At 40.2% G+C, this 20834-nt stretch overlaps 2 protein-coding genes across 2 annotated transcripts in view; one reads left to right on the top strand and one right to left on the bottom strand.

Annotated features, from left to right (window-relative positions):
• Window positions 1–20834, bottom strand: part of LOC124272502 (steroid 17-alpha-hydroxylase/17,20 lyase-like) — a 316834-nt gene that overhangs the window by 271343 nt on the left and 24657 nt on the right. The window lies entirely within an intron of this gene.
• LOC124272542 (steroid 17-alpha-hydroxylase/17,20 lyase-like) lies at window positions 6425–14484 on the top strand. Its single transcript, XM_046707752.1, has 9 exons — window positions 6425–6581; window positions 8001–8105; window positions 8574–8667; window positions 8950–9108; window positions 9946–10154; window positions 11465–11593; window positions 12095–12199; window positions 13016–13150; window positions 13748–14484. Exons 1-9 carry the CDS (start codon window positions 6425–6427, stop codon window positions 14092–14094), a joined length of 1440 nt encoding a protein of 479 aa, XP_046563708.1. The 3' UTR covers window positions 14095–14484.

Consider the following 20834-nt stretch of genomic DNA (forward strand, 5'->3'; position numbering starts at 1 on the left):
AAGAACTCAAACATTGTCTCACATTGTCAACATGGGATGGATATTTGTTTTTAAACAGAGACGTCATAAAATGAAGACTGAAAATTATTGTAATTTGATTTGTTTCTCCAATAAACCAATATATATGACAGCATTCCTTCATTTGTGAGGAATTCTGTAAATTGTATATAAATATGAATCACTCTCTCGAGTGGTCAGTCTCGCTGACTTGGTTGACACATGTCATCGCATCCCAATTACGTAGATCGATGCTCATGCTGTTGATCACTAGTTTGTCTGGTCAAGACTCAATTGTTTACAGACCGACGCCATATAGCTGGAATGTTGCTGAGTGCGGCGTAAAACTCAACTCACTCACACTCACTTCAACCAGACCGCAAATAGTACCATATATACTTGAACAAAATACAGTCCATCAGTTAAAAATATGTATATTTTCCTCCTTGCTCTCATCTCCTTATACGGGGCACTGGGTAGCCTAGTGGTTAAAGCCTCCGCTCGTTAGCCCAAGACCCGGGTTCGATTCCCCACATGGGTACAATGTGTGACGCCAATTTCTCCTGTCGTGATATTGCTAAAAGCGGCGTAAAACCATATCCATTCACTCACTCACTCATCTCCTTATACTGAACGCAGACTGACACTGGAGTTTCATTGAAGTAACTGAGTATTGAGCAGCTATTTAAACGACCCAACAGTTTTCTACTCCAGTAAATCCCAAGTTCAGATGAGACCTTACGGACAATTATGATAGGGTAGCAGTGCCCTGCACCCGATAGTGCACCGGCGGCAAACATCATCAGCGCTAATAATAGATGTAGCGATAGACTTGATCCTTGCATGGTTTGAGAGTAGACGTGATCTTTATATATCCAACAGTGGATATATGAGTCATACAGCAGTGACCTTCTGTATGTCACAAACAGACTGACCCCATTTCCTACTTCGCAGGAGGGAAAATACGTAGGTACGTGTGATGTTTTAGTTGCCAGGACGTAGTTACAGGGTGTACTTACATGTATGTAACCACAGGATGGCGGTTACATGGTAGTTGTAGAACTTACAGTCAAATGGCACGCGTCTCTAGTTTCTGGCTGATGGTTACTTAAAGGTCACATGCAACGTAAAACACAACTTTGCAGATTCTGATACCTTTCGGTATGGACTTACCGAAACAAATCATCAAAATTGCAAATTCAACTTATAAAGTTGAAAAATAACGCAATGTGAAAAAACCGCGCGAAATCGGAGTTCAAACGATTCACTAATTTTCCCCCGACTTTTCGGGGGAAAACGGGTTTCAACAGCTGGGCTGCGCTCATAGCACGTGCGCAGTGAAATAGGTTCGCGCAACTTGGAAGCGGGCTGTCCGGTGAATACTCGGTGAAGGCTTTGGTGTGAGCTAGTTTCCTAATGTTTTGTTGATATCTCACAGGCGCGAGCTTTTTATATGTTATGACAGTAAATTAACTGTTTATATAATTTCATTTGTCTATTTCACCACACGTTCTTCTTACCGAGTCACTTTCTCAGTTCGATACTTAAAAGCAATGTCATTATTTAGCGTTGACAGAATTTCTAACTGTTATATAGATATGTCGTTGTCACAGACAAAACTCAATGTCTTCTTTTATTGACACCTGTCCGCCTGCCTGTCTGCTAATGACAATATTCAATACACAACTGCGATCAGTGACCACATGCAATTTGAACTTAACACCAATCAGGCTATACACCATAAACAAAACGCATTGATTTATGTCTCTGTCACATTATGTAATTACACAGACAGGCAGGTGTGATACTTGTACACATGACATGTTATGATGTCTGTTGATTGCAAAATGTTATACACAAAAAATGAGCATGTATTTACAAAACCCAACATCTCTATATATACACACACAATGACCCGTGAGGGCATCTGCAAATGAACCAGCCGTTACACTTGAGTGCACACCCACCCGCTCTGACTGGGTTCGGTATCCCGGCTGCTTCGTTTCTTGGGAAGTAAACCCAAGTACACAATATTGCACTTTTGATTTGCGATTGTACGCTTATAATTTTGTTTATATGTTTTTTCATAACCAGCAATGTATATTATATGTCATGAATAAGTGATAATTGTGTTTTAATTATGTTTGATTTTTTGGTTGCATGTGACCTCTAATGTAATCAAATGCACGTACTTACAGAGTTGTATAAAATAACGGTAGTGAAGTTAAAGATTCTCAGCTAAAGTTTGTTTGCTTGTTGTTGAATGACACACTCAGCAATTCGCCAGCTATAGGGTATCGGTCAGTAAATAATCGAGTTTTGACCAGACAAGCCAATGATGACCATCGATCTACACAACCAAGTCAGCGAGTTTGACCACTCTATCTGTTTGTCACCTCTTTCTCACCAATTTCTCACCCGGATCTTCACGGGATTCATAGTTCAAGAGTGACAGTTTGACTCAGTTACAGGTTGGCGTTACATGGATATTGTTACAAGGTTGCTGTTGCTGGCTAGCACTACAATGTTACAATGTTACAGTGTGTAGTTAGTTATGGGGTTTTAGGGACAAAATAGTAGTTACATGACATTATTTACATGGATGTAGTTACAGCACGACAAATGCAGGAAGATATTTCAGGGTAGAGGTTACATGGCAGTGGTTACACTGTTACATGACATTATTAACATGGGTGTAGTTACAGCACGACAAATACAGGAAGATATTTCAGGGTAGAAGTTACATGGCAGTGGTTACACTACTGTTACATAACATTAGAAACACGGGTGTAGTTACAGAGAGCGGTAGATACAGGTAGATATTTCAGGGTAGAAGTTACATGGCAGTGGTTACACTGTTACATGACATTAGAAACACGGTGTAGTTACAGAGCGATAGATACAGGTAGATATTTCAGGGTAGAAGTTACATGGCAGTGGTTACACTGTTACATGACATTAGTAACACGGGTGTAGTTACAGAGTGATAGATACAGGTAGATATTTCAGGGTAGAAGTTACATGGCATTGGTTACACTGTTACATTACATTAGTAACACGAGTGTAGTTACAGAGCGATAGATACAGGTAGATATTTCAGGGTAGAAGTTACATGGCAGTGGTTACACTGTTACATGACATTAGAAACACGGGTGTAGTTACAGAGCGATAGATACAGGTAGATATTTCAGGGTAGAAGTTACATGGCAGTGGTTACACTGTTACATGACATTAGTAACACGGGTGTAGTTACAGAGAGATAGATACAGGTAGATATTTCAGGTTAGAAGTTACATGGCAGTGGTTACACTGTTACATGACATTAGTAACACGGGTGTAGTTACAGAGCGATAGATACAGGTAGATATTTCAGGGTAGAAGTTACATGGCAGTGGTTACACTGTTACATGACATTAGTAACACGAGTGTAGTTACAGAGCGATAGATACAGGTAGATATTTCAGGGTAGAAGTTACATGGCAGTGGTTACACTGTTACATGACATTAGGAACACTGGTGTAGTTACAGAGAGATAGATACAGGTAGATATTTCAGGTTAGAAGTTACATGGCAGTGGTTACACTGTTACATGACATTAGTAACACGGGTGTAGTTACAGAGCGATAGATACAGGTAGATATTTCAGGGTAGAAGTTACATGGCAGTGGTTACACTGTTACATAGATATTTCAGGGTAGAAGTTACAACACGGGTGTAGTTACGGGTGTAGTTGGAGCGATAGATACAGGTAGATATTTCAGGGTAGAAGTTACATGGCAGTGGTTACACTGTTACATGACATTAGAAACACGGGTGTAGTTACAGAGCGATAGATACAGGTAGATATTTCAGGGTAGAAGTTACATGGCAGTGGTTACGCTGTTACATGACATTAGTAACACGGGTGTAGTTACAGAGAGATAGATACAGGTAGATATTTCAGGGTAGAAGTTACCTGGCAGTGGTTACACTGTTACATGACATTAGTAACACGAGTGTAGTTACAGAGTGATAGATACAGGTAGATATTTCAGGGTAGAAGTTACAGATATTTCAGGGTAGAGTTACATGGCAGTGGTTACACTGTTACATGACATTAAAAACACGGGTGTAGTTACAGAGCAGGTAGATATTTCAGGTTAGATACAGAGCGATAGATACAGATAGATATGTGAACATGCTAGGTGATAAGAAGGACACGGGTGACGTCGTATTCACTGTGAAAGTTGTGTCTCTTGGGCTAACCAGAAAGTGATATCGTGGGTTGGCCACGATCATGTTTTTGCCAGCACCATATGTGTACCTATTGTGAACATAGGGCTACAGTCTATTGACGCAGGCTTCTCTCGCCAGGCAAATATCATGGTCTTTGTAAGTGTACCATCACGTGGTGTTAGATTATACTGAGTCTTTTATATTTGTTGGTCGGTTTCCATAATAATTACCCTAGCACTGCAATTGTTTTTGATTAAAAGTAAAAGTACCCGACTGGATACATTTTGGATACTAAAAGCAATAACACTTGAAAATTGACGAGAGGTGGGAAAACCTTGTGGTAAACGCGTTCGCTCTTCATGCCAAAGATCCTGGTTCAAATCTGACATGTGTACACTTTGTGAAACCGATGTCTGATGTCCCCCTCCATGGCATGGCTAGAATATTACTGAAAGTGGCGTAACATGGCGTTGACATGTATGCATATTACTCCTATTTGCATTTTGTGGGTTTGAAACCAATGCCAATGCGACCGTTATGTTACCTGTAAGAGGAAAGATGTTTGTAGACTTCCAGCATTTTGATGAAATCAGCGAGCGCGGCTATGCTGTTGATACTACCACGTCTGAGGTCCGCAACTCTGCAGTGTGAATCACAGCACATATGCTCACAGCAAACTCGGTCCCCGTCCGAACCACACACAAATACCCCACCGCAACCATTGTTCCGAACCTGTCAAGATCCGGGCTAAAATCGGTCTGCAGACACCCATGCTTGTCGTAAGAGACAGGAACAGGTGATAAGGCTCGTTGACATGGTTGAGACATGTCATCGTAACCCAATACCGTAGATCAAAACTCATGCTGTTAATCACTGGATTGTAAGATGCAGTTACCGATTGCCGCCATATAGCTGGAATATTGCTGAGTGCAGCGGCAGTTAACTACAAGCAAAGCAAAAAACCCATTGTTCACACCCCAACCTGACCATACCTGACCAAGCAGCACACATACCTCCTTGACTACGATACAATGATCTGTATCGAAACGTCGCATCACCTGAATAAAGAAGTTGTTCATCCATAAAGTTTGCCCTTGTGTGACTCCCCAACTTGCAACTCAAAGAAGCTCTATAAACCTGTTTGTGTTACTTTGACCGGGTGGATAATATCACATACCCGGGATATTATAGCAAAAGTAGGTCATCAAAATACGTGCCCCTAAACGAGAACAATCTGGTCAGTAAACAGAACGTCTCTCAAGCAGACGTGGTATTTCACAATACTCACCTTCTATATAAAGACACACCAACACACGCTTTTCCAGTCTGTCCACGGGTACGTCAACACTGAGGTAGGTATTTAGTCGTATGTTGAACACATTCAAAGTGACTCGACAAGCCATTCGTTCTGTTGTAGCGACTTCAGCAGCCTGGTAACATGTTCCTATAAACAGCTTTAGGTCAGGCATAAAGTGGAGGCTCGATACCGGATATAACATAAATCACAGACACACAGTTCAGGTCTCCTTGTTTCAGTGTACCCTGATCGACACTGTCGTGCACACACTATTGTCTGAAGACGGTGTGTTGACCACAAAGTGTAGACTGGTATGTTTACAATTCCTACAGTCGTATCAGTCAGTTCCGAGTCAGAGTCATACACTGGATGTCTGGCTGCTGTGTCTCATGATACTGAGATGATGTGACTTCCTTCTGTTCCAGGACAATCTAAAGAAGAAACATGTTTGAGTGTTTATATCTATCACCGAAACATCGGTGGTTTTGTAAAGTGTGTGAGTTTGTGTGTTTGTGTGTATGTGTGAAATGTCTCACCAAGATGACCAAAAACACCCAGCTTAATTCCTGTCCTGGAAAGATTAAAGGAACAAGGGCAAGATGATGAGTTGGTTAGTTGTTGTTTAACGCCGCACTCAGCAATATTTCAGCTATATGACGGCGGTCTGTAAATAATCGAATCTGGACCTTATAATCCAGTGATCAACAGCATGAGCATCAATCTACGCAATTGGGATACGATGCCGTGTGTGAACCAATCCCGTTGATCGCCTCTTACGACAAGCATGGGTTACTGAAGATCAATTATGCTAACACGGATCTTCACGGGTTGTTTTTGTACTGCAACTTTATATGACTAAGTCATGTGCATTGTTTCAGATTCAAGCCCAGCTAAAGAGACTTCTAAGCAAGGACAATGTTTGAGTGTTTATCACAGTGGTGGCCCCAGTCTGTGATAACCCAGGCTCTTGTTGTTGGGATAGTGGTTGGACTCATCGCCTATAATCTCTCCAAGAAACGATACAACTTGCCGCCAGGACCTAAAGGATGGCCAATAATAGGAAACCTTTTGGGTGAGTGACATTAACATATGTTTCATTTCCCTGAATTCAACAACGATATTTATATTCATGGAATGAATGGTTTTAGTCATAAATTATTTCTCGATTGGTATTGTACTTTAAAATCTGTGCTAAAGGAACTTCATAGTATCTCTCTATACATTAAGTTGTGGGGGCGGTGGCTAGCCTAGTGATTAAAGCGCTCACTCGTCACGCTGAAGACCCGGGTTCGACTCTCCACATGGACACAATGTCTGAAGCCCATTTGTGATGTCCCCCGCCGTGATATTGCTGTAATTTTGGTGAAAGCGGCGTAAAAGCAGACTCACTCACTCACTCAGATGTACTTAATTATAAACTACGTCACACGTCTGTGGTGCAAATATTATACATATATGCACATGAGCATAAATTAAGTTCCGCCTGAGTCAGGTTTTAAAATTCTAATCCAAACAGACGATAATACCTCAGTGTATTGGAGAGCACACGCAAAACACGTGCTCTGGGGTACAAATTTCATTATCGCAGTTTCCGCACTATTGAAAAGACGACAGTACTATAACTAACTTTTGACGGCTACACATTGAACAGCTACACAGCAATCTTCACTAAGGGTGAGAAATCTAGTGTTAATATCTCCTTCCTTCATATTCGGTGTCGTTCGGCAGTCTTTGACACAGTAGACTCTATTGTTCACCCTGTGTATCATCAATATACTGAATGTCAACTTAAGCATTAGTAATGATGATGAATGACGAAGTGGGGCTTCGTTTTATCATATAACGTAAGGGGCAGACTTATCAATAGGGCTGCATATCAGTTAACCTTGGGCGAGGATAGTTAAATTAGGTCACTGACAATATCTTTTTTTTTCTATTTCATTCCCTTTTCGCCCGAGATTAATTGTCGGAAAGTATTTATATCAGTGGAACTACAACGCTTTAGCCCGGTAACGCCCACCATACAACGAAATTAAACTGACTAAAACGGTGTAACTACAATCTGGCAACTACTATCATTTAACTACAAGCCTGTAACCACAGGCCTAATATTATCAACATCTGATTTGATCCCTGTAACAACCATGTAAATACAACCATACAAGCACAAGCATGTCAGGACGAACATGTAACCTAACCATGCGAGTACAAGCATACACCTACAACCCTGCAACCAGAAGTTTGTAATTCAAAACTGTAAATACAACCTTGTAAATACAACCATACAAGTACAAGCATGTCAGGACGAACATGTAACCTAACCATGCGAGTACAAGCATACACCTACAACCCTGATCATGAAGCTACAAACTTGTAATCCTTCAATGTAAATGCAACCTTGTAAATACGAGATCTTCACGGGTCTTATATGCAACCTATTCGCTGATAAGAAGATATTCGTATTCACAATAACAGAAATGAACATAATGATTTTCAGGTACTCTCAAAGCAGTTATTCTGAGTCGAATAGATGTTGTAACGGAAGCTCTCATTACAAGACAAGCAGACTTCGCAGGAAGGCCGGATACATATGTTGGTAAGACAGTCATTCACCACATACATACTATAAAACAAACCTATAATTCTATATTTGGGCAAATCGCTGAAAGTCTCTCTGTAGGTCCGAATATCAGTCGTTTTAAGATATCTTCATGTTAATTGTTTCCTTGCTTCCATTGCTTTCTCCACACACATACTTCCAACCAGACCATATAGTGTTTTATTGGGATTATAATATTACGCTTTAATATTGAGATATTTGAGTGGTCAGTGGACTACATTTCAAAACGGGCACTGAAATTGTGGAGAGTGCCTCTGTAAGACCGAATTAATGATCATTATTCAGTTTTCTTCATGCCAATTGTTTCCTTGCTTTCATTGTCTCGGAACACGACCCCTCATAAAACAATTATGGTTGTGCGTATAGGGGTGTAGGGTTGTGGTGGTGTGGGTGGATGGATGGATGGATGGATATGGTTATTTAACACTCTTTATTTATCCCCAGTATCTAAATTAACCGAGGGAGGAAAAGACATAGTCAACGCATCGTACGGCCCAAGATGGAAGTTGCACCGGAAAATTGCATCCAAAGCGCTCAGGTAAATTTTCACTTTTTATGCAAAGATGGCATGGGTTATACTTAGTTGCCAAAAATAGTTTTCTTCAAACAGTGAATTCCAATTAATATTTAATACCCCTTACAAGTGTTTGTAAATCAAATATTCTCAATGTTTTGAAACTGAAAGTGAAATTACATGGATTTGGATGGAGCTTGAATCATTGATTAGAGAATGGGAGTCATTATCCCCAAAGTATGTTAATGAGTGATACTAGGTTAGTCAAAGTGCAATTTGATATATTTTCATATATATGCATATCAGGCACTATCTAATGGGAGATAACCTCAGCCGGAAAGTGTCCCAATCACTCAACATCACTACAACGTTGATGAGAAAGGAACAAGGAGCCTTTGATCCTTTCCCCTACCTGTCACTGTCGATCTCCAACATGATGACAGGAATGCTGTTCAATAAAATCAGGTAATAATATCTTTGTTATTTTGGTTGTTGTTTATAGATATCTTTTAACACAGAATGTATTATTGTTCTTAGAGTCTCAGGTATCTGAACTTTAAGTTAAAACACATTGTTTTTCTTCTGCATAAACATGTTTTGAGAACATGAGAAGGCTGATAGTGACACCTCACGCAATCATCTAATCTTCAGTTGTTTCTCAAAAACACTGGATAACTTGTGTATTGAATATGTATTTGTTTGTGTGTGTGTGGTTTACGGAACAAATTTCATCAATAAGATATTTTTGTGTACGATCTTGATAACCGAGCCTCATCTTATTAAGTTTGATTTCTTCTTTTGTTTGTGTGTTCGTTTGTTGTGTAACTCCGCAATGAGCAAAATTCCAGCTATTTGATTGCGGTGTGTAAATGATCGACATCAGTGATCAACATCATGAGCATCGATCGACATAATTGGGATACGATGTCATCTTTCAACCAACTCTGCGAGCTTACCCACTAGCACACGTTAGTCGCCTCTTACGACAAGCATGGGCTGCTGAAGATATTTTATTCAGTAATGTTAAACAGAGGCAGAGTACAGAGATACGAGTATGAACGACCGTAGGGTTTTGACGTCTTGACGCGTATGTTGTAGTCTCCCATGTACCTTCTAATGTACGTGTCAGAAATGCGTTATTATGTATAAAAGTCACAGATTAGCACTCAAGGCTTTTTCCTGGTTGTCAGAACCATCAAGGGTTTCACCAAATGGAAACTGTGTAAAACCGGAACCGCATTACTCTGTCAACCGTCAAAGCTGAGTTAAACCAAACTCATCTGAATGTTTCTTTAATTCTAGTGAAAATGTAGACTCTGAATACTATAAAGCGTACGTCGTCACCCTGGACGATTTAATGAAAGAAGCTGGAGAAGGATTTCTGGAAGATTCAATTCCCCCGCTTCGTCTGTGCCCAACGCCTAGATTCAGACGTGTTACTCGAGTCACCGATAAACTATTAGATTCCATCAAGAAAGAAATTGCAGCCCACAGAAAAACGTTCAACAAAGGTAAGCATCATCTAAGAGTTAAAGTTACTGTAATTTGTTGTCTACTATTGAAAACAGGAATAAACTAGACGTATATGCCGAATTAGGTTTGTGACCAAAAGCTGAAAAGGTAACACTTGTCAATATATACTTAAAAAGAAACTTCACCTGTGTAACTTTTATCCCATTGGCCCCAGTTCTTGAACATTCTGTTGTTGACGTCTCAAGGCACGAAAACATCTTCCAAGAGAATACCATACGTGGGACTGAGGTCAGATGATCCCGATGGCCACTCCATGACGTCAATACTCGCATTTTGCAGTAAATTGTGCAGGTACAACTGTGTCCAGCATAGACGTTAATTACGGTTTACCATGTGTCAGAATCTGTGAAACATGAGGACGTCGACCACGAATATGGGTTTTGAATGGTCCGCAGTTACGCGACCCCAAAATAGTGCGTTACTGGTTGAGGTTGTGGTCGAACAATTACGCAAAACAATTACGCATATGCCGAATTTGATTGTTCTCGGCATTGTTCTGACCTGAGCCGATCAGATGTCGTAACGTTCGAAGCACACGTGTCCTCGGGTTGTGAATTGTCCGTCTCCTGCATCTCACGACACGTGCAACAGCAGTAGTACACAGGAGAGCCTGGAGCATGCAATTTGTACGTTCACGTTCAACATTTGTAGGCGTGGCATGAGAATTGTTTTAAGTATCTCTTTAGGATTGTTAACATGTTTTTCCTTATCACCACCGTTCGAAGTCACCACAGCTGCAATAGGTGGATGCGTCAGGTTTTTCCTGGCCATTATGGTATTCTCCCGTGTTGACTACCTTGCACTACCCAATTTTCAATATAATTCATTTCTCCAAGTTTCCTTTTTGGATCAGTATATCTTTGTATCTTGCCTGAATCATATTGAGCAATTGTTTTATGAAAGGAAAAAGATCGTTTTCCTAGTGTTTCAATTTAAATAATGAAACAGAGCAGCAAAACTTAAATAAAGCCGATTCTAAAATACTACATTTTAGTTGATACCCTTCATAATAAATGAAACTTGATGAGTCATTTTCAAGAAGGCAGTTAATCATCAACGATAACTTGCGCTCATTCAAGAAAACCATTAAGACTTACTGTAAAACACACTGTAACTGCCCTTAGACACCTAAAGTGTACTGTGCTTATCAAGGTCCTTCACGAATATAACAGCAACTTCAAAACGGTAATCCTAGGTTAGTTTGCGTGAAGCATGATAGTTTCCTAGGGCAGTTCAATTACGACTACAGACAGGGTTACAGACTGATTGATTGCTGAAACCATTACAGATGAGATACGGGACTTCACAGATGCGTTGATACAGGCTCAGCAAGAAGCGGAGGAAGGGGACGATCCTGTCCTCATGTCACAGATTACAAACACACATATGGCCATGACAATCTTTGACTTAGTTTTCGGTGAGTCATCTAGTTTCATGCAAGACGTTTCACACGTTTCATCACAAAGATACATTATTCGGTAATATTTCTGTGACACAACAATAAATATTATGATAGTAATCCGGGGACAATTATTACTGACTGAGAACGGTTAGTGTTATACAATACACCACTCAAAAGAATTTGAATCACAGCTCGTCACGTGTTGTTGTCTGAACTGACTCCTCTTGAGAAGCATAGTTATCAAGAAGTTTATTCTTAACAGCTGAAACAGCCACCTCTGACGCATCACTACGATGTCTCCTTGTGACAGATGGGGATGACACCCATCAGGTCCAGATACCTAACAGGAGCAAACTAGAGTTGCATTAAGATTGTTCATTATGTTGACATTGCTTGTCTTGAATCACCTTCTTGAAACCAATGAGTGAATCACAACTCTCACCGTTATTTCACAGGACCCTTATCGCTTCTCTCTGAGTTCATGGTATAAAACATACATGTTGTGTAACATTTCAGCTGGTACAGAAACCTCAAGGAACACGCTCCACTGGAGTCTCCTGACAATGGCCCTCCACCCTGACATTCAGAAGAAGGTGCACCAGGAGGTGGACTCCGTTCTTGGTGCGTTGTAAGAAAGGCAGTTGCAATATTTAAAACAAATAACCTATAGACAGCATTGATATCCTTTCATTAGCTTGTGTGAAGAATGGATTATACCTAGCTGCTATTTTGGGGTCGCGATCTTTAATGGCATTTATACGTACAAGTACTTGCAGAAACTGCAAACACAAACTGATGGGGATACCAAGCCAACACAAAATACAAACGCTTACAAAGCTGACTTTGAAAATATGTAGCATTAAAGAAACTGCAAGTGTGTCTTGGACGCGAATATAAAATGTGAGGTTTGGACATTAAAAGTAAAGAGGTAGAATAGTAATGATGTGGTATATTGAATGGTACTTTGCAGCAGTTAACACATACTGTAAGATGTGTTCAACAGTTTTCTCTAAATTGCGAGGGGTGTTTATAAAGGAAGCTGCTAGTGTATTGGTAGGTACACCCATGAAAGCATTTCATCATCTAAGCTTGATCTGAACATCACCCACAAAGAATGGATAAAACGGGCTGACATCTGATCTTCTTTTCCCTTCTTGATTCAGAAGATACCATTATCCTGTATGTCCTTACATCATACACATGTGGTCCCATTGAAATTCTTTTAGATGAATATGTTTACACTTACTTTGGGGAAGTATCATTTTAGAACGGAATATTGCAAATAAAACCCATCTCCCTCACGGTTTCTGTGAACATAGAATGCTTGACGTTAAGTCGTAGATGCCTTAGTAAAGCTGGGAAAACCTTCTTGCAATGTGGGTAAGACGTATGACATTGTCCATGGCTCCCTGACAGTGATATGTGCTGTGGTTGCAGGTCCTGATCTGAACGTGCACGTTTCGGACAGGGAGAACTTGCCATACACCGATGCAGTGATACATGAGGTCATGAGGTTGAGGACAGTCGTTCCCACTGGCGTTCCTCACTCCACCCTGTGCGATACCACAGTTGGTAGGTATTACAGTACGTTCCACAAACGTATGGAGTAAGGATAATAGTCTTTGATGAAGTCTAGGTTTCCTGAAACAGTGGTCTTGTCACGTGGACATTACACGTGCATGTTGTCGAGTTGTTGTCTCTGGTAGTCATGGCAGCATGCCTGTTGGGATGATTATGCATATAATAACAATGATGGCAATAGACATCATACGGTTGATTAAAAGAAAGACAAGCGTCGAAGAAAAGTAATTTCCTTATGTCTGTGACGTTTGTTATTGGAAGAGGAGATAAATGTAAACGATGTTGTGTTGAAGTGCATGAGTTCGGTTTCTTTTAGTACTAAATGTTGTGTCACATTTTAGTAAACATATTATATTTATTTTTTGAATATGTGCTCTTCCGTAAAGGGTAAATAATTCACCTCACTATGAATGCCGAACATGATGCTTCAGTATGTGTTTTGATGACGACGACGATGATGATGAAAAATAACTGCGATTTAATATTCATTTTTTTTACGAACAAGTCATTGTCATTCAAGATGTCATCATCAGATAATCAGAAATGTTACTAGATGAATCCAATTGTTAAGATATTGATACATTTCAGGTGGATATGATCTTCCTAAGGGAACAATGGTGATGATAAACCACGACGCTTTGCACTTTGACCCTGACCAATGGGAGGACGTCAATACGTTCAAACCTGAGCGATTCCTAGACTCAGATGGCAAGATGGGCCCCAAGCCAGATAGCTGGCTTCCGTTCTCTGCCGGAAGGAGAGTCTGTCTTGGTGAGACTGTTGCAAAACCCGAGATTCACCTCTTTCTTGCTGGGATCATGAGGGTATTTACCATATCACTCGCCCCTGGGACACAGCACGACTTTGAGCCACAGAGTACGGGGGCTGTTAATGCTCCTGGGAGATATAAAATTGTCATGAAATCGAGAATTTAAGGTAGTGATTTGTGTTCCATAGATATACTATACGAACAATTATATCATTGGATTCATTCTTTAGCTAGCACAACCAACACTTCATTGATGTTTATCTTTGGTCAGTTTATATTTTTCATGTATTTTAATCATTACATAAATCTTAAGTCTGATCTTCAGTAAATACAATGGTCAAAAGTGACAAACTGAACGCTAACCTTGCAATAAATGACACCTGTGTTTCATATCTACTTCTGTGTGTAAAACGTGACAAAGACTCTCATGACAAGAGGGATGACTTCACGGCTATTTTGCCCTTACAACAAACAGAATATCTTACTGGGGATAGCTAAGACTGGGTATTCTTTAGCACTGACGTTATATCTTAACAGCTTTCTCAAATCTATTGTAGCAGCAAGCCAAACAATTGTAAAAATAATTATCCATGCTTGTATAGATGCCTCTTAACCATTTCACTTGCTTGATGACGGTTACACCTAAACGTCATTACTGATTGTAATAAAGAATTTGTTCATCCATATACCTTATCTTTAGTCTGAAGTGATCTTGTGTTATGAATCTTCGTGCTCCGAAGTGTGGTGGAGCCTAACGGTGATCTGTTCCAATTATATAAAAATAAACCATCCACAGCAAAAATAACTTGGTTTCCATTCTTGAGGAAACCTACTGGATACTGGGTAATGTAGGTTTCCGCTCGGTTTCAGTATCCGGAAAAAGACAATTCTCCGTGCTTATAGATGCCTCTTAACCATATCACTTGCTTGATGACGGTTACACCTTAATGTCGCTACTGATTGTAATAAAGAATTTTTTCATCCACATATCCTATCTTTAGTCTGAAGTGTCCTTGTGTCAACTGACGTTATCTTGTGTAATGAATCTTCGTTCTACATACATACGTACTAACATTTGTATAGCGCCGATATCCAGCTCAGCTCAGCTGCTCAAAGGCGCTTTGTTTTTCCCTCGTTCACTGGATGTCAATCTCAACGGCACATCGTATTGTCAATCTTAACTCCCTGGGGAGCATACAACTCTTGCAGCCACTAGGCGCACCGAGTTATTGTGGCATTCCCATCCTTACGAGGTACCCATTCACAGCTGGGTGGACTGGGACACATAGTCACAGTACTTTGTCCAAGTTTACTGCACGTTGCTGTACCCGCAATTGGGTGTTTGCACGTATTCATGTGGCCACCATCTGGTCATATACCAACGGATTCATGGGTTCTTTTAAGTGCACAGGGTTGTGTACTGTACACTAGAGGTTGTGACAACAGTGAAGGAGTCTGCACACAAAGTTGACTCCAAGGTTTTTACACCCAGTCACAGGTGGACTCGATCCCGTCACCTCAAGCTCGCTGGATCACTAGCCTGGCGCTTTAGCCAGTTCGCCCACCCCCCACCCGCGTTCTCCGAAGTGTGGCGGAGCCACATTATATAATTGGAACAGATCACCGTTAGGCTCCACCAAACCATCTGCTCAGTTGAAATCACACAACCAACACGACGTCACACCAGACAAACCAGGCAATCAAGTGATCAATGGGACAGAAAATGGGTGCGTGTATGAATGAGTATGGAAATTTGCTTCACACATTGTACCCATGTGGGGAATCGAGCCCGGGACCCCACCGACACTGCCGGAAAATGCAGTTTGAATTGCAACTGCTGTGTAGAAGGACACTATGTGGATAAGCTACCACAGGCGTCGCCCGTGAGAACAGCTAGGAAATTTACCTCTTATCCAATCGACGGCATCAGGTGAGATGGCATGACGCGGAATGGCATCACCAGATGAGAGTTGCAGAGGAAGACCAAAAGCGGTCGTGGATATGCTATGGATTGCTAATAACCAAGCAATAAGATCAACAGACAGTGTGGAAATTAACTTTTGAAGGATTGCCCATTTGTCTTGCCAGCGACAAACGCAATCTGAAAGGCACCAGCCCCGAACAACTTCATGGCTGGAGTGGCACGGTCATTGTGCGTGTGTGCGTGCGTGCGTTTAGTTGCGTGTTTGTCTGTATAGTTGTTTGTCTCTCTCCCTCCCTCTCTCTCTTTCTGTCTGTCTGTCTGTCTGCGTGTGTTTGCGTGTGTGGTTTGATTATATAAATTAACTGTGTATCTACGCTCACATATAGGTTAGTGACTTACATACATACTTCCGAGAATAGAGTTGATTTGCTCAACATCTCTTTTCCTTTCAAAGTCTACCGGAATGGTGTGGCATTGAAGAAAAACTGTAAATACGGTGTTTATATTTGTTGATTAACGCGATCTTCCAGCTATATGGCGGCGGTCTGTAAATATATACGAGTCTAGACCAGACAGTACAGTCATCGACACCATGAGCATCGATCTACGCAACTGGGATACGATGACATGTGTCAACCAAGTCAGCGAGGCTGACTTCCTTTGGTCATTTACGGAAGTAACTCATCGCTCTGAATAAACAAGTGAATGACAGTGCCTTAGTGCTGTTGTACTTAATGGCGTGCACCTGCTGGTAGTTATGTTGTTGTCGGTTGTACGTGGCATTGCTCCCAGCGCACCTCGTACTTCGTGTTGACAATTACAGCCATTCCATCAATTACAACTTAACCACTCACTGGCACATGATGATGACACTGTCTGGTCACACGATGCAACCATGTTTCTATATATTATTATTAGTTTCTGTCGTTTAATATACTCCTGTAATTGAACTTTCCTACTTGTTCAAAAAGATGATTGTCAGAAAACATTGTAATCAGTTTATGTGATTCACGTAGCCACCATGTCAGGTCGGTTGGTTTAGAATTAAGGACATATTTATATAATATAGGCCTGTTTATATCTACATCTGATAGAATTGCAAAAGCATCTGCAACTTTGATTGTGCTTTTGTTTGCCTGCCTATGGGAAAGCTGCATCTGCAAAAGAAGAAATTACTTGTCTTTTTTCAAAAAGGGCATGGTTTGTTTTCTTTAGTATTAGGGAAGTATGAAGATGAATACAGAAAAAATTGCAGATTTCGAATCCATAGCACAAGGGAACATTCAAAACGGATTGCATCAAATGTTACAGTACAACCAGAAATTATTGAGAATTTAAAGATTTTTAAATTTATAATTTTTTCACTCATTACTCACGTATTAAACCGACCGAGTTTGGTTTTACGCCGCTTTTAGCAATATTCCAGCAACATCACGGCGGGGGACACCAGAAATGGGCTTCACACATTGTGCCCATGTGGGGATTCGAACCCGGGTCTTCGGCGTGACGAGCCAACGCTTTAACCATTAGGCTATCCCACCGCCCCCCTCACGTATTAAATGTGAATATTAGCAGAACATAACTCCAGATTCAAAGACAGGTGAACAGTTAGTATTTTGTCAAGTCACCATGGGCAGCAATGCAGGCTTCAATGCGGCGGGGCATACTACTGATCAAAGAAGTTAGAAAGTCGTGGTCCATGCTGTCCCAATATCGGACCACCTATTCTTTCATTTCAGTAATATTTGTCAGATTTTTCTTATTGACACTTTCCTTCATAAGTCCCCAAACATTTTCTATTGGATTTAGGTCAGAGCTATAGCTTGGCCAATCTAATAATGTCATATTTTGGGTCCGAAACCAGGCCTGTGAATGCTTTGAACGATGTTTTGGGTCTCTGTCCTGCTGGAAAAGCCAAACATTTCCATAGAACACCTGAGCAGATGGAAGTAAATGTCCCTCGAGAATATCTGTGTACCGCTCACTGTTCATATTATTAGGAAACAGCCACACAGAACTTTCATCTGAGAAAATCACATTGTCCCAGTTAAAATTTCTATGCTGTAACCACCAGTTCAACCTTCGCTCCTTTTCTTCCGGTTTCATGATCGGTGATGGAATTCCTCGACTTTTTGCCAACCCATTGCATGCAGCTCAGTTCTAAATGTCTCCTTACAGACAGCCACAGTTCCTCTATCAATCATATCCAGCCTTAAGTTTTCTAAACTCATTCGTTTGTTTTTAGAAACAAGAATACCAAGCCGCCTCCTGTCACCGACAGTCAATTTTCTGGGCCTACCTGCGCCTCCCTGGTGCTCAATGCCATATCCATTTGCAATATTTTAAAAACACGATAAACAGTAGATAAAGGGATGCCTGTTCTGCTTGAAATGACTTTAGCTGATCTGATGTCCTTGTTATAATACTCTCAAATCAACTTCTTCTTCTCTAAATCATCCATACTGAGGATCAATGAAAATGCCGTCTGCTAGAAAGTAAACAAAAGGAGATAACTCTTCACAAACTAATGAAAAGGATTAACGGAGTTGTCTCTCTTGAATGAAACCAAGCACTTGATAGCTGGTCAAGGTTGTTTGCTAGAAATCCAATTAAACATATTCCTAAAATTCTCAATAATTTCTGGTCATACTATACTGTCACCAAGATAGATACCTAAGTCATTAGAAAGTTTATGTGCTCTTTGATATATGATAATGCATTAATAAATGATATGTAACAAAAATGAATGTTAATACCCAGTGCTAAGCCTTCTTGTGGAGTTTCAATTGTGCTCCATCACCCTTCACCTATGTCTTTTCGGCGAAAATAACGAAACAACTTGTTTTATTTTTGGGTAGGCTGTCAAATTACAGTCGGGGGTTCACTCCCAAAAGACAGACCTCCCATAAGACAGACTCAATGCGTACACAAATTAGCTCAGCCACGCTGTCCACCCCTATTTAATTAATGAGCTGACCGAGAGTCACTACCAAGTATAGTAACATAAATGTGATTTGGCAAATATATGTTGATGTACATATATATATGTTAATGCAATATGTCTTATTTTAGAAATCATAATTCATTACATGAATTAATAACACTATAGTTAATACCTAATGTTGTCTTTTTTATCTGGGCGCATACCATTATTATCAAGGGTACAGCTTAATTAAGCCTTATGCAACCAACCATAAAATGTGTTGTTTTAACAGTGTTTATGCGGTCTGTCTTTTGGGAGGTCTGTCTTATGGGAAGATACCCAGTCGGTTATGCAATGAGAAACACAAAATAGAACACATGTCCTAAAAGTTGGAATATGTATTATCGTGTACAACCTCTAAATGAATAAGCGTAATGTTATTTTGAATTACTATAGAAACACATACATATATACAGACAGTTGGACAGCCAACTGACATTGCTGTTTAACTGTTATATGTATTTTCTGAATGGGAAAATGTTTATGATATATAAATGTTATATATGCTTTATCACGTGTATGATATTGTATGAAAAAACCAAAATTGTAGATTGAAATACAACTCCGAATGTATCCTGTTTAAGTATCTGAATACTTTCCCGGTAGTCACTGAGTTGAACATATCACGTATCCTATCTTCATAACTATTTCCGGTCCTTGCAGTTAGAGCCTGCAACACTGCTTCGGTTTAAGCCAGATGAGGCAGGCTGAGACCTTTGAAGGAAGGGCGTGGTAGAATGATATCTTCGAGCCTTCCAGTACATCCAGAAATGCCAGTACACGGGAACATTTCACACTTGTACAGAAGAGGACATTTTAATTTTGATAATTGTGTCTGACAGTTCAGTGAGTGAGTGATTTTAGTTTTACGCCGCACTCAGCAACATTCCAGCTATATGGCGGCGGTCTGTAAATAATCGAGTCTGGACCAGACAATCCAGTGATCAACATCATGAGCATCGTTCTACGCAATTGAGATACGATGACATGTGTCATTCATACATACATACACACACACACATACAGACACACACACACATACATACACACACACATACTTACACACATACAGACACACACACACACACACACACACACATACATACATACATACATACATACATACATACATACATACATACATACATACATACATACATACATACATACATACATACATACATACATACATACATACATACATACATACATACATACATACATACATACATACATACATACATACATACATACATATGTATTAGATCCAGTGATGAAATGTTTACAAAAAGATTCACTGAGACAAGGCCAAATCTGGATTTCCAATGAACCCTGAAAAATGTTAACCCTTAAATATCAGTAGTTATGAATAATTCCTGAAAGTTTCATTTTATATACCTATCAGTTAAGAGTATCAGACATACCTATATTTAACGAATTTTGAGGAATTTTGTTCCCTGAGTTAACATCCAGGTATCTGAGTGTGTGCACCCGTTTGACACGGGGCCTTGAAACAGCGTTGTTTCAACCCATCATAGTGGTGTTTGTGTTGTGGCGGCAAATTGTGTTGCCTGGCTATCTTCATGCATGGCTTTGGCTGTTATATCCTTCTTTCGCATGTACATGATCACCATACATTCTTCAAGTTTGTCCTCTTTGTCCAACGGCTGAACATTTATCCGTTAATTTTTCTTAAAAGCCACGTTGACTCGGGTTTACAATACTATGTAAAAATAGGAGATACCACGAATCATCATGATATATCGTCTGACGTAGTCATGGTTGATACTTCTTCTGGCGGTCTTTATGCAATGACCATGTTAAACACAACCCTTGAATTCGTACATCAGGTGTTTAGGTGAAATCTTACAAACTTTTCAATGACACAAGCATTTCCTGTAACACCATCTCAAAGGTCGCGTACAAATCAATAGAAATGTGAAATTGATGCGTCTAATTGATTACATGAGATATTTTCCACAAGATCACTTCTGAACGG

This window comes from Haliotis rubra, unplaced genomic scaffold, assembly GCF_003918875.1.
Source record: "Haliotis rubra isolate DU_JTF1 unplaced genomic scaffold, ASM391887v1 Scf170, whole genome shotgun sequence".
NCBI classification, from domain to species: Eukaryota; Metazoa; Mollusca; class Gastropoda; order Lepetellida; family Haliotidae; genus Haliotis; species Haliotis rubra.

What these genes read in the sequence shown, in the direction of transcription:
- LOC124272542 (XM_046707752.1), top strand. Translation starts at nt 6,425, where the DNA reads ATGTTTGAGTGTTTATCACAGTGGTGGCCCCAGTCTGTGATAACCCAG. An exon ending in ATTGCATCCAAAGCGCTCAG is followed by an intron (nt 8,668 to 8,949) that starts GTAAATTTTCAC and finishes TATGCATATCAG; the next exon opens with GCACTATCTAATGGGAGATA. An exon ending in AATCTTTGACTTAGTTTTCG is followed by an intron (nt 11,594 to 12,094) that starts GTGAGTCATCTA and finishes GTAACATTTCAG; the next exon opens with CTGGTACAGAAACCTCAAGG.